Source organism: Macaca fascicularis, chromosome 4, assembly GCF_037993035.2.
Source record: "Macaca fascicularis isolate 582-1 chromosome 4, T2T-MFA8v1.1".
Taxonomy (NCBI): Eukaryota; Metazoa; Chordata; class Mammalia; order Primates; family Cercopithecidae; genus Macaca; species Macaca fascicularis.
In genome coordinates this window covers 86,520,977-86,535,585 of record NC_088378.1, presented here as the reverse complement: position 1 = coordinate 86,535,585, position 14,609 = coordinate 86,520,977, and the positions used below count along the sequence as shown (strand labels likewise).

At 33.7% G+C, this 14,609-nt stretch overlaps 1 protein-coding gene across 8 annotated transcripts in view; it reads right to left on the bottom strand.

Moving 5' to 3' along the window:
* Window positions 1-14,609, bottom strand: part of RNGTT (RNA guanylyltransferase and 5'-phosphatase) — a 333,967-nt gene that overhangs the window by 208,314 nt on the left and 111,044 nt on the right. For 7 of the 8 annotated variants that reach the window (XM_065543746.1, XM_045391222.2, XM_045391223.2 and 4 more), the window contains 2 exons: window positions 12,264-12,335; window positions 7,388-7,552 (listed from right to left, as the gene is read on the bottom strand). In XM_065543746.1, the coding sequence (XP_065399818.1) occupies window positions 7,388-7,552; window positions 12,264-12,335 (237 nt within the window). The remainder of the gene's footprint in view (window positions 1-7,387; window positions 7,553-12,263; window positions 12,336-14,609) is intronic. The other variant, XM_045391227.2, reaches the window with a different exon arrangement.

The window sequence follows — 14,609 nt, the reverse complement described above, 5'->3', positions numbered from 1 at the left end:
CACCCTGTAATCCCAACACTTTGGGAAATCAAGGCAGGAGGATTGCTTGAGCCTAAGAGTTCAAGACCAGCCTGGTCAAACATACTGAGAGGCACTACCTCCACAAAATATTCTAAAATTAGCTGAGTGTGGTGGCACATGCCTGAAGTCCCAGCTACTTGGGAGGCTGAGGCGGGAGGATCACCTGAGCCCAGGAGTTCAAGGCTGTAGTGAGCTATAACTGTGTCACTGCACTCCAGCCTGGGTAACAGAGCAAGACCCTGTCTTAAAACAACAACAACGACAACACCACCAACGACAAAAAAACAGCTCTAGAACGTATTTTTTTAAACCCAGTTCTTTTTATAACACTGATGAAAACAGTATAACAGAGTGTACCACTGATGAAAAAGTTTCCAAAGATTTATAAAATATCAAGATTATTTATAAACATCAATGCAAAAATCCTTTTAAAAAGGTAGAAAAAAAACTGGGCAGTACATTTTTTAAAATAATATATTAAGACAAAGTAGGGCTTATTCCAGGAATGAAAGAATGATTCAACATCAGGAAATATTTTCATATAATTCGTGAGATAAACAGATCTAAACAGAAAAAAAAAAAATAGTAGATGAAAAGCCATTTGACCAAACCGAACCGAACACTCATTCGTGGTTAAAAATAAAATCACTGAGTGAAACAGAACCAAACGCATACTTGTTTCATCTGATAAAACAGATCTCAGAATTAAAGGCAGCATATCGTACTCTGAAGAAACACCAGAAGCATTCCCACTCAAATCAGGAAACAAGAATCCACATAACTACTGCCACAATCTAAAATCGTATTTGTGTACAATCAAATTAGTCAAAAGTTAATGTATGAAAAATCCAATAAGTAAAAATATCACTATTTACACTTAATATGAATACCTAAAAAAAGAATTGCAAAATTATTACAAGCAATAACAAAATGAAGTAAGAGAGCTCGATAAATAAGATTAGTATGCCAAAATTATCAGCTTTCAAGTTTAAAACCTAACTGTGTATAAAAGGCATCTTATCCTCGAGTCCTATGGCTAACATCCTATTTAATAGTTAAAACCAAATTTTGCTTCCCCATAGATGAGGAAGAAGACAAGGCTGCTCACTCTCACTGCTTCCATACAACATTAAACAATAGATTCTAGCCAGTGCAGAACAATAATATAATATTATTATTAAAATAATATATTTTAAAACAATATACTAAGACAAAGTAGGGCTTATCCCAGGAATGACAGAATGATTCAACATCTTGAATTTTATTCAAGGCAGGAGAATAAAATTAAAAGCATCCAAGTTGGAAAGGGAAAAGTAGCACCTTTCTCACTGATATTATTGTCTATGTAATAATTTTGATGAAATTCACAAAAAATTATTACTGTAATAATTGAGTTTAGCAAGACTGTAAGATAAAACATCAATATACAAAAATCAACATACTCCTTTGGGGAAAATAGTCAGTATATTTCTTCTTTATACTACTAATAGTCAGAAATGGAAATTTTTCAAAGACTTTTATGACAACATCAAAAAGTATGAAATAAATCCGAAAAAAGATGAGCAAAATCTCATGCTTAAAACTACAAAAATTGCTGAGAGACAGTAAAGAAGACCTACATAAAAGAAAATATATGCCAGGTTGATGAACTAGAAAACTCAGCATTGTTATGATGTTAGTTCTTCCCCAAAATTGACCTATATTTTCATTACAATTCCAACCAAACTCCCAGCAGACTTTTTTGTAGAAATTGACAGCTAATTATAAAATTCACATAAAAATGCAAAGGTCTAGAATAGCCAAAACAACTTAGAAAAGAACAACAAAGTTAAAACATTTATACTATTGGATTTCAAGATTCACAACAACCAAAAATAATCAAAGCAGTACGGTACTTGAGTAAAGACAGACAAATAGATCAAGGGAACTGAACAGTCTAGAAACAGAACCAGACATATACAACTAACTTCATTTTTTATAAACGTGCAAAAGGAATTCAATGAGAAAAGGACAGTCTCTTCAATTGGTACAGAAACAACTGAATATCTATATGCAAAAAAAAAAAAAAAACCATGTCAACAGACTAAAAAGAACCCAAATGTCTGTGACTATGATGTTAGCTAAGTTATGGTATACTGATACAACGAAAATCTGTGCAACTGTTAAAAAAAAAATGAAGATGATCTAACCTCTGTGTACCAATACTGAAGTGAAGAGACTTAAGACATACTGTCAAGTTTTTAAAAAAAAAAAAAAAAGAAAAAGAAAAAAAGAAAAGGATAGAACAGTATATTAAAAAGTCACCATACTGGTCATGGTGTCTCATGCCTGTAATCACAACACTTTGGGAGGCCAAGGCAGGCAGATCGCTGGAGCTCAGGAATTTGAGACCAGCCTGGTTAATACAGCAAGATCCCATCACTACAAAAAATTAAAAAATTAGCTAGGAATGGTGGTTCAGGTCTATAGTTCCAGCTACTCAGGAGGCTGAGTTGGGAGGATTGTTTCAGTCTGGGAGGTCAAGGATGCAGTGAGCAATGATTGCACCACTGCACTCCAGCCTGGATGACAGAGCAAGACTTTGTTTCAAAAAAAGGAAAAAAAAAATCATCCCTATATGGAGGTAGTAAGAATATAAATAAATGCATTTATTTATTCATAAAGAAATTCTGGATGGCTACACTAAAAGCTAACAGCAATGGTTACTGACAAGGTGATAAATGGATGGAGAGCTTTCAGAGAAACTTTTTACTGCATGTTTTTAGAGTTTTGTTAGTCATATGTAATCTACTCAAATAATTCTTTTTGAATTGGCCTTCAAACTGGAAATGTAAATAGAATCGCAATTTGAAAAACAACTTGTTATTACTCTTTTGGATGTTGTATTCTGACTGTATATTAAAGTTAAAAACTGAACAATTATCCCTTCATTGTGTTTAACAGATCAAATTAAACAAGAGTTATAGAACTATATTAATAAATTCCTAAAATCAGAATCATCTTTGAGATTTTAAAGATACACAGATATGAAATTCTATTATTTTTCTACAAAATGAGTATGCATGTTTTATAGTTGTAAATTTTGTTTAAAACTTCATAAAAGCTACCATTCCTAAAATAAATGATCTATACTTCCCTGAAAATGCTGTAAGGTTCATAAGATCACTATTTTACCATCCCATTAGCAAAGATAAAAATCTCCACAGCAATAACCTTTCAATTGTAGTTATTATCCTATAACTGGTGTTACTAAGATCTTACATGTTATACCAATTCTGCAACAAAACGTGTCTTCCTTTGGTATTCTACAACCAAAACTACTTCAGTAAGAGACATTAAGGACAAAATACAATAATAAGAACTGAAAGTGAGGAGAGGAGACTATTTAAAATTCTAAAAATCAGAATTGCTTTTATTCTTTATTTATTTATTTTGAGACAGGGTCCCACTCTGCCACCCAGGCTGAAGTACAGTGGCGCAATCGTGGCTCACTGTAGCCTCAACCTCCCAGGCTCAAGCAATCTTTCCACCTCTGCCTCCTGAGTAGCTGGAACTGCAAGCATGTGCCACCATGTCCGGCTAATTTTTCTGTATTTTTTGTAGAGACAGGGTTTTGCCATGTTGCCCAGGTTGGTCTCGAACTCTTGGGCACAAGCAATCCAAGTGCCTTGGCCTTCCAAAGTGCTGGGAGTACACGCATGAACCACCACGCCTAGCTAGAATTGCTTTTAAAAAAGAAATATCCTATGATTTTAAGGAATTACATAAGCTAAGTATAAAGAAAAACACAGTAAGATCACTGTCTTTCTAGTGAAAAACTACATAAAAAGTTGTTCCACATAATTGCTTCAAATCCCTAAAAAATAGTTCTGATGTTACACATTAGAAAATATTTCTAGGCAGTACTGATTTGAATAATGAAATTATACTATCTAAACACATTTTCTTAAATGCTGAACTCTGAATTATGACAGCACAACCTGTCAAACTCATTTTTTAAAAACGAACACAAACCAAAGCAATTTGGCTTTTGCTCAATTTTTATACTGTATTTACAATTTAGAAAATATTCTCATAAGAGAACATAGTTCCAGTTAATAGATTTCCACCATGGACACAGCAGATGTTAAATATTAACTTTATCTTTACCCAACCTATTGGACAGGGCACACTAGTACACAGGCTCTTGTAGGTACCCCCTTAATATCCTGCTGCCAAAACTGACACAAAAGGCAAGCAGTGAACAGTTGGGAAGATCACAGTAGCAGTGGTCAACCAAAATTCCCATGCCGAGCAGGTGTTACATAAAATTGTAATAAAAGTAGGATGATTACTCTATTTGTTGAATGAAAAAGATAGCCACTCAATAGTGCTAGGATTACTTACAGCTAATATCATATCCAAAGACTAACACCAAACTAAGCGGGCTAGAGTAGGAGCAGGTGAAGAGTTTAAAACATGATTGCATATGTTGCTATATTTTTGCACAATTCTATCATAACCACCCTCCTCCCAAAAAATATAAATTATTTGGGTACTATTCCCTGGGCTGAATATAAACAGACCACGGTTCTTCGTGGCCACCAATTTTTCAAATGCCCTAAACCAGGCATATAAAACACTGGTTTGAAAGTAAAATCCCACCAACTTCTTGGATGCCACGTGCAATTTTCATGTAAAAGTTCTCATAACCCAGTATCAAAGCTGAACTATAAATTCAACTCACAATAGAGAAATATAAAAAAGAGCAAATGACTCCCAAGGTTTCTGAATCTGTGAAGTTACAAACCTGATTCTGGAATATGACAAATTTCACAAAAGGTATAACATTCCTTCAGGCTTCTTAAGAAATAGCCGGCTGGCCTTCTTGTGAATGCCAAATGTGCCTCCTTATCCTTTCTAAAACTTGTAAAACATTTCAAATGTTTATCAGTATACAATCAAGCATGGGACCATGTGGTATGCAGGCTCAAAATACATTTATATTCTGATAAGGACAGCAGAGCTTTATGACCGCCAACTAACATATCTACGAATTAGAACCACCAATCAGGTTTGCTAAGAAAGTTAACCACTACCAAAAGCAAGAATGTCTCACAAATATTCAAAACTGCGGAGAAATTACAAAACAGGGAAGAAAGGAAAACAGAAAGTCAGAGAAGAAAAACAAATTAAAAGGTGAGTTCAATAAATCAGACATCCTAACACATAACAGGCACACAGAACACACTGTATAATTTATATACAAAGAAATAAGAATCTCACCAAAAGCACAAATGAGAAATGGAGGAAAGTTTCAGGAAACAGTCAACATGCACTTTACATGTCATGTCTTAAAAAAGCAGATATACCAAGGTACAATTGCTTTTAAACACTGGATCTGGTAAATATCCCATTGAAAACAAACTATGCAGCAGCAGTAACAGTAGTACCAGTAATAATAGTAGTCATATTAGTGATACTAAAAATAATAAGAGAACAAAGAAAAAAAAGAGAATGAAAAGGAAAATGGAGAAGATGAGGCATAAACAGAATTAGTATGTTCATGTGAGAACACAGGGCATGAAGAAGAGACAGTGAATAAAAGAAACTGGATGCTAAATAGACTATGCAAACAGAAGACAATTCCCTGAAGGAATGCAAGAGTAAAAATAGAGCATCTAAATGTAATCATCAGACAAAATCATAGCAATATTAGAACATAATATAAAAATATTTTAGAAATGAAGGGCTTCTTAAGCAAGACAGAAAACCAGAAGATGCAAGAAATATATTGCCAAATTTAACTACATAAAAATGAACTTTTTGGCCAGGGATGGTGGCTCACGCCTGTAATCCCAGCACTTTGGGAGGCTAAGGCAGGCTGATTACTTGAGCCCAGGAGTTCGAGACCAGCCTGGGCAAAACAGGGAAACCTGGTCTCTAAAAAAACACCAAAAAATTAGCTGGGCATGGTAGTATGCACCTGTAGTCGCAGCTACTCGGTAGGCTGAGGTGGGAGGATCACTTGACCCCAGCAGGTCAAGGCTGTGGTGAGCCAAGATGGCACCATTGTACTCCAGCCTGAGCAAGAGTGAGACCCTGCCTCAAAAAAAAAAAAAAAAAAAAAAAACTCATACTCACCTTCCCATTACAATACAGTGCCTTGCCTACAGATCAAAAAAAAAAAAAAAAAAAAAAGATGCTGGCAACGGGAAAATGAGCTCTCTCATCGGCTGGAGACAAAATTGCTTTATTTGGAAAGGAATTTGGCAGTAGTTACTAACATTACTCATAATCTTTAAACCAAAAATTCTACTTACCCTGAAGAAATATCCACCCATAGAAACAAAAACGTTCACTGAAACAGTGCTGGTAATAGCAAAGGACTAGAAGCAATCTAAAAACCCATCAATTATAACATAATGTATAGTACATCTTTACTATCATTACCATGCAGCACTTAACAAGTAACATGGCAAATCTCTATGCACTGACATGGAAATATCTCCAAGCCATACTGTTAAGTGAAAAAACAAAACAAAACAAAAAGAAGCAACATCCTGGAATATGTAGTATGATTCTTTTTTTTTTTTTTTTTGAGACAGAGTCTTGCTCTGTCGCCCAGTCTGGAGTGCAGTGGCACAATCTTGGCTCACTGCAACCTCCACCTTCTGAGTTCAAGCGATTCTCCTGCCTCAGCCTCCTGAGTAGCTGGGACTACAGACAGGTGCCACCATACGTGGCTAATTTTTCTATTTTTAGTAGAGACGGGGTTTCACCATATTGGCCAGGCTGGTCTCGAGTTCCCGTCCTTGTGATCTGCTTGCCTCAGCCTCCCAAAGTGCTAGGATTACAGGTATGAGCCACCGCACCTGGCCTTAGTATATGATTCATTTTAAGTGGAAACAACAAAAATACTAAAAGAAAACCTTCAATGTATGTGTGTGTGTACATATATATATATCTATATATATATGTATATAGATAGATAGATAGATATAAATGTATATTTTTAATAAGAGTACGTACCAAACACTGTACCTTCAGGATGTGTAGGAGCAGGCCTAATGATTTTCATTCAATACAGTTCTATGTTGTTTATAGCTTCTTAAAAAACACAGTATGACCAATGACCATGAAACAAAAACTATTATGAGAAAAATGGAAACAACCTAGTTTAAGGTGCCACCATTGAGAATCTTACTCAAGAGAAAAAGCCTAGGAATAGGAGTTGTACCATGTTTGGCCAAAACAGTGCTATACCCAATTCGAGTATTTTCTGACAGAGTTAAGACAACTGGGCAGCAAAATGTCATTCATATTCATCTTGTAAGCTGAATTATGAGACATTATAAGCACTAATTTTTTAAAAAGTAAATTTTACCTTTCTTGAAGTACAGATGTCAAAAAATGGCTTATTTCTGACACTAAATGGTTCCTGTGTTTTGTCAATAAGCCCAGTCTTCATTTTTTCGTGTCGAGGATTTATAATTTCTCGTTCTATACACTGCAGACGAACATTAAAATCACAATCTCCAACGGGCTGTGACTGAATTAAATAAAGAATTAGTTAAATTTCACACTAACAACTTTTTTATCAGCATAATTATCAAGGCTGCCACAATGTACATAATAGTCTGTGTAAACAGCATCCTCTGGAGTTACCCAGCACACAGCCTGCACAAACATATATACCAACCCTAATAATTAGTTTGACTAACAATAGAACTGTCTCAACACACAAAGAGACTTATTTTTAAATACAACTGTATAAAACAGTATGAGAAAGTGGCACAATTGTACTGTAAGTTGATCCAAATATTTCACACCTAGGCTGGGTGTGGTGGCTCATAGTTGTAGTCCCAGTTATTTGGAAGGCTGAGGTGGGAGGATCACGTGAGTCCAGGAGTTTGATGCTAGCCTGGGCAACATAGCAAGACTACCACCCCCAAATTTTAAAAAATAAAAAATTAGCAATTTCACATCTCAATTAGAGTATTAATATACTCACTATTTATAGGTATAGAATCACTTAAAAATAGAAAAAATATATATACTCACTAGTCTTTTTTATTATGTATATAAATTAGTTAAAACCCTTTAACAGTAATCTATTACAGTATAAAAACTAAAATCCACAGAATTCAGAAAAGTACAAGCGAGTAACACACCAAAATAAGTAGCACAGTTACCTACAATGTTTTTTGTTGTTTAAAGTGCTAATGCTATATATACCAGCAAGTAGAAGATATATATCAAATACACCCTCAACTCTGGAAGCTAACACAGAAGTTGTTTACATAATATGTTCAAAGTTATACAGTTATAAAGAAATAGTTCTCTTACGCAAATACACTTTCCCTTGAGTGTTCTTAAAGTATATATGGTTTGAACTGTGAAACAGAAAGAACATGAACACTTTTGTATGAATTGAGGGTAAGTCTCATTCTATCCATATGGCATACACAAACTCACTTACAACACATTATCTGGTTGACAGTAATCATCCAGATTAGTAATTACTGCTTCAAAGGCACATAAGCTACTCTTCTTTTTTACTTTGCAACTGGACACACCTTACATACATTTTCCTCCATCTTTACTGTCTTTTTCCTCTTCTCCAATGTATATTCTCCAACCTAACTTTACTCAACCTAATGTTTACATGGGGTTAAGCTCTCAACAGATAGGTGTTGAATCAATGAGAAGAGACTACAGGAAACAATAATTATTGACTAGCTTGACTCCCTGTTTTCAGTTCTTACTCCCTTCAAAACACTATCCATGCTGCCACTAGTTATCTTTCAAAATAGTAAAAGCATGTTCATATCATTACTATAATGAAAACCCTTTAACAATGCCTTATTACGTAAAGAACTAAAAATGCCTCGTTCAAGTAATCTGGCCCTCTACTTAACAATCCATTCTCAGTTTTTGCTATGTCCCACGCCTTACCATCCATCAAGTATACTAACAGGCTGGGTGCAGTTGGCTCACACCTGTAATCCCAGCACTTTGGGAGGCTAAAGCGGGCAGATCACTTGAGGCCAGAAGTTTGTGACCAGCCTGGCCATCATGGCAAAACCCCATGTATTTGTACTTTTGTACTAAAAATACAAAAATTAGCTGGGCATGGTGGCACACGCCTGTGGTCCCAGCTACGCAGGAGGCTGAGGCACAAGAATTGTTTGAACACAGGAGGCAGAGGTTGCTGTGAGCTGAGATCATGCCACTGCACTCCAGCCTGGGCGACAGAGGAAGACCGTCTCAAAAAAAAAAAAAATGTATGCTAACAAACCATCTAACGCTCCTGACCTCCATGACTCAATCCTTCAAAACTAATTTGTGTCACTTTCTTGGTCTGCAATTCCATGCTTCAGTGACTCAACTATACCCAGGGAAGTTGAAATACTCTCACCTCCCTAATACCACTATATCTTTTATATACCTTTGTTATGTTTATGATTTTAAAATTATTTCTTTACATTTCTATTTCATCCATAATAGTCCGCAAATTTGCTTTAATTTTATATCCAATCTAAACACATATCCTAACAAATACATTTAAAAATGCATACTTTTTAAAAATGTGTATACATATACAACTGTAAAATATTATAAAATATTACATTTTTAATGAAAATGTTATAAAACAGACAAAATAAAATAATATATTAAATTTCTTTTTAAAGTTCTCCTATGTTCTTCCCAAATTCCAATGAAACACTGTGCAAATGGCCTTATTTGGAAGCCAGTACACTAGCATTTGAATTCTTTAAAGTCAAGAAATTATGTCTCATTCATCTTTGTATACCAGTACATATGTACTTGACATATAAAAGATGATCAATGCTGAGAGTCAGAGGGTGAAAAAAAAAAAAAGATGATTGATGAAATTCTTTCTGGACAAGTTAATAAACTAAGGGACTGAAAGGATTTTAAATATTATTTCAAAAAAATTATCTTTCTAACAGTGGCCCTGATTTGGTGATACAAAATAAATAATATTGTTAATCATCCATAAAGGCTCCATAGTAAAGAATTAAATATACGATATTTTCAATTATAAATGCATCCCAATATCAGAAATGTAAAAATATATGTGGCTTAAAATCACGAAATATGGTAATAGGCACACAATAAATATGTACTGAATAAACAATTATTGACCTAAAGACAAAAAGTATAACAATCATTTTTAGAATAAAATATAGATTAATTTCTTAAAACAAGAAGTACAATATTTGGGAAAGTCTGATGAGATTGATTTCATTAAAATTTAAAACTTCTGTGCATCAATAAACACTGATTTGGAAAACATATTGTCACACATATAACCAGGAAAGTACTAGAATCCAGAAAAGATAATTGATTCCTACATATTAAAAAGAAAAAACAAGACAGAAAACCAAATAGAACAAACTTGCAATTAAGTTATAAAAGAAAAATACAAACAAATAAAAATAAACCTCAGAAATATGTTCAACTTCATTGGTAATCAGGGAAAAAAAATAGACAACCAAATAAAAAAAAAACAGAAGATTGTATTATAAGATTATACAAACTTGCAATTAAATCATACAAATTCCAAATAAGTAAAAAAAAATAAGAAGAAGAAATATGTTAAACCTTGTTAGTAATCAAGGAAAAGCAAATTAAAACAGGATGGTACCATTTCACACACATCAAATTGGCGATAATATAAATGTCTGATAAAACCAACTGTGGCAAACTGAAACAATTACTTCTGAGAGAAATTTAGCAAAGTAGATAATATAGCTGAAGCTGCTGATTTAATCACAATCTCCATGATATAATATATATGACAGAACAGAGTTTTTAAAAACACTTCCCAGGTAATTACATTCCAAGAATGAGAACAACTGTCCTAGCGAAATTTTCACGTGTGCACAAGAAAAAAACATATAAAATTGTTCAATACAGTAGTAATATAAAAGCAAAAAATGGACACCAAAATGTTCATCAAAAAGAAAAAGGATAAATTCTGTATATTTATACAATGTAACACTCAATGGTAATTAAAGTGTATGAACTAAATCTAGACGTATTAGTACAAATAAATCTCAACATTATCTTGTTGAGCAAAGGTCAGCAAAGGTACAGTACAATAACATATATATAACACTAGAAACCTTGCAAAAGAATATCATATATATTTTATGGATACACACACAGTAAAAGTATCTGAAGCATTCATGGGAACAATAAACACCAAATTTAGGATAGAGGTTGATTCTGGGCAAGAGATTTGAGAATAGGAGAGAGGTGTAACTAAGAAACTTCTATTGGATTCGTACTGAATCACATCTTATTAAAAAGAAAGCGGACCAAAAGTATGAAGTTTTAACAAATCGAGGTGGTCAGGACATGAGTATTCCTTATATTATTTTTTAGGCTCTTGTATATGGTGAAATTTTTCATATTTTTAAAAAGTATTAGAAAACTGCTATCTAAGAGAGAGTACTCAGCTAAGAAGAGAGAGTAAGCCCAGACTGAACACGTATTAAAGCAGAGCTCAGTGTCAAGAGTTAAAGGAGATAGAACTTCCCTATTCACAAAGAATAAAGCCACTCCCCCCACCCCTTATATCTAGTTACAGGCCAAGGAATGTTATTCCAAGATCTGTGATAAGATTAAGCCAATTCTCGAAAGCATTACTTTTGAGGAATATAGTAGTCAATCAGAACAAAATAAAACTTGGTGTTTTCTGGCCCTGAGGCTCTTAAATTTGAAGCTCTGTGTTTTAAATACAGAAATTCAATCAAAAAATAAGACGTGTGCATTAAAAATTTGCAGGAAAAAAATGCCTTTTAATAACCTGAATTAATACTGTAATTTATTACCCACTGAACAGCTCATAATAAGTTTCTCTTTTGTTTTGTTGCTATTTTGGTGACAGAAATAAACTCATGAGGTTTACAAGAAAAAAAATCAAGTACAGGATAATTGAAACGAAGAAATTCTCATTTTATGAAATGCTGTCTTATTTTATCAGAGTTAAGCCATTATTCTTTACTCACTTGCAAGTTAAAGAAACCTAAAACAAAGAAATGTGTGAAAATTAACAATAAGAGAAAGAAAAGGAGATATAAAAGGATTAACAAAAAGATACCCAGTGAGTAACCTGAGTCACAAATTTTCTTTCCTACTATCTCTAAGGCAGTACCCAAAGACTATTTGTCAAAAATACATCCATTATTTCAGTAATAACTTTTATTTTATATATTATAGGTACTTACATTGAATTTAATTATGTCATATATCAAATATCTAGGAACAGCCTGTCCATTTACTCTGTCAATAATCATCTCCTTGAAAGAGAAAAGAAGATAAGTTTCTTCATACTTTAATATAATTTTTTAAATTTGACTGAAATATAGCATACACACTGTAAGCATATAAACCATAAATATACAACTTGATGAAATTTCAAAGTGAACACACTTGTACCCAGATCATATAAACTGCTAGCTCCCCCCATCCCCATCATGCATTTATTCTATACTGAAATAGAATCACCCGACAATATCTCATCATATTTTTCATATTTGAATTTCTATGCTACATTTGGCTTTATGCTTGAATTACTAAGCAACAATCAAGGGTAGGGAGACTACAAATTTTAAATTCTAAAAGTCAGGATCTTTTTAAAAAATATTTTTGTTTAATCATTAATTTTAAATTTTGTTATGCGCCAATTACTTTAATCATAAAATCTATGACAATAAATGGCACCCCCATTATAGATTGAATTCCCAAGTGAGCCAAGTGGCCTTTCTTGGTTTCATGCCACTTTACTAGGCTTTGATCAAAGGGAATAGGGCAAAAGAGTATGAACAGATCACTGTAAATCTACCATAGCCATTAAAAATTTAAAAAAAAAAATCTGGCCGGGCGCGGTGGCTCACGCCTGTAATCCCAGCACTTTGGGAGGCCGAGGCGGGCGGATCACAAGGTCAGGAGATGGAAACCACGGTGAAACCCCGTCTCTACTGAAAATACAAAAAAAAATTAGCCAGGCGCGGTGGCGGGCGCCTGTAGTCCCAGCTACTCAGGAGGCTGAGGCAGGAGAATGGCGTGAACCCGGGAGGCGGAGCTTGCAGTAAGCCGAGATCGCGCCACTGCACTCCAGCCTGGGCGACAGAGCGAGGCTCCGTCTCAAAAAAAAAAAAAAAAAAAAAAAAAAAAACTGCAGTCTGACAGAACAAGATAAGGACATTAAAGGATGACTACAGGTGTAAAATCCAGTATTACATAAAATTTTTATTAATACTTTTTTACCTAAAATTATTTTTCTTTCCTCATATTCTTACTAGGAAACCAGGTAGGTTTTCTTGCTATCTAATTTTATAACAGAAATTCCATGTAAAACCATCTAAAATTACAAAAAAAAAACACTGATTTAGGAAAAATATATTTTGTTGTTGTAACAAAGCATTACCTAAGCCTACGTAGAAGGAGTGTAATTATTTCTACTCAAAGAACAAGAGAAAGTTTGATAGTAAGGTACATGACCATTAGCTGCATCCTGAAAGATGCAGAGTATATTTTCCAGCAGGATAGTGGATAGGCCAAATGGTATAACAAAGGCATGAAAAAAGATGGCTTGGAGTAAATTGTCCAAAGCTGAGTATTTGTGATTAGCAATCACAATCAAAGACGAGACTGAAGACACAGGCATGCTTCAGATATAAAGAATAGTATATTGAATAGTTTGGCTTTTTTGCTATGAGTAATAGGGAACCAATGAAGGGTTTTCAAAACCCATGGACCTTCAATGCTCATCTCTGTAACTTATTCCTTGAAATCTTTCATATAAGGCCCCGTTGGTTCTAACCATCATAGTTCATATAGGTGATGAAATGTTCTGGAATTAGATAGTGGTATTGATTATATGACTTTGTGAAAAGACTAAAAACCACTGGATTGAACATCTTAAAATAGTGAATTTCATAGTATGTAAATTGTACCTCAATTTTTAAAAAAAAAAAAAGAACTAAATTAAAAAAAAAAAAAAGAAATCCTGAAAGCAGTTCTTCAGATTGAAGAGGAGTAACAAAACCCCAGATACACAACATATATTAAATGTCAGCTATATACATATTAGTTATACATGTTACATAGTTATTAGCAAAACAAAGTTACTAAAAGGATATTTCCTTTTAACATCAAAATATAAAATGTCATCTCTTCTTGATCGTTAATTTTCTCTACTTTAAATTTACAGACTTTCTAAAATTTCAGTAATACGCATGCAGTGTTTTATAAAAAATTAGTAGTTGAAAAAGACATGGAATTTTTCCAAAATTCTTGCTATTAACTTTAATGATTAACCACTATATTCTTATCTTAGTCTCAATATTAAATTGATTAAATTTCACTGATATGTTTCAAGTGAATTAATGCAATATTTCTAAATTCCTATTTTCTACATTTTATAGGTCAAAGAACATAATTAAGCAAAGCAAAACAAAAGCTTCAATGCTCACATCTGACAGTCAGACAATTAGGTAGTTTGAGTTATTCTTGGATTTGAAATTTTACAAAAACAATTTGCACATGAAAATGTAGAAGAAACAGGAAAC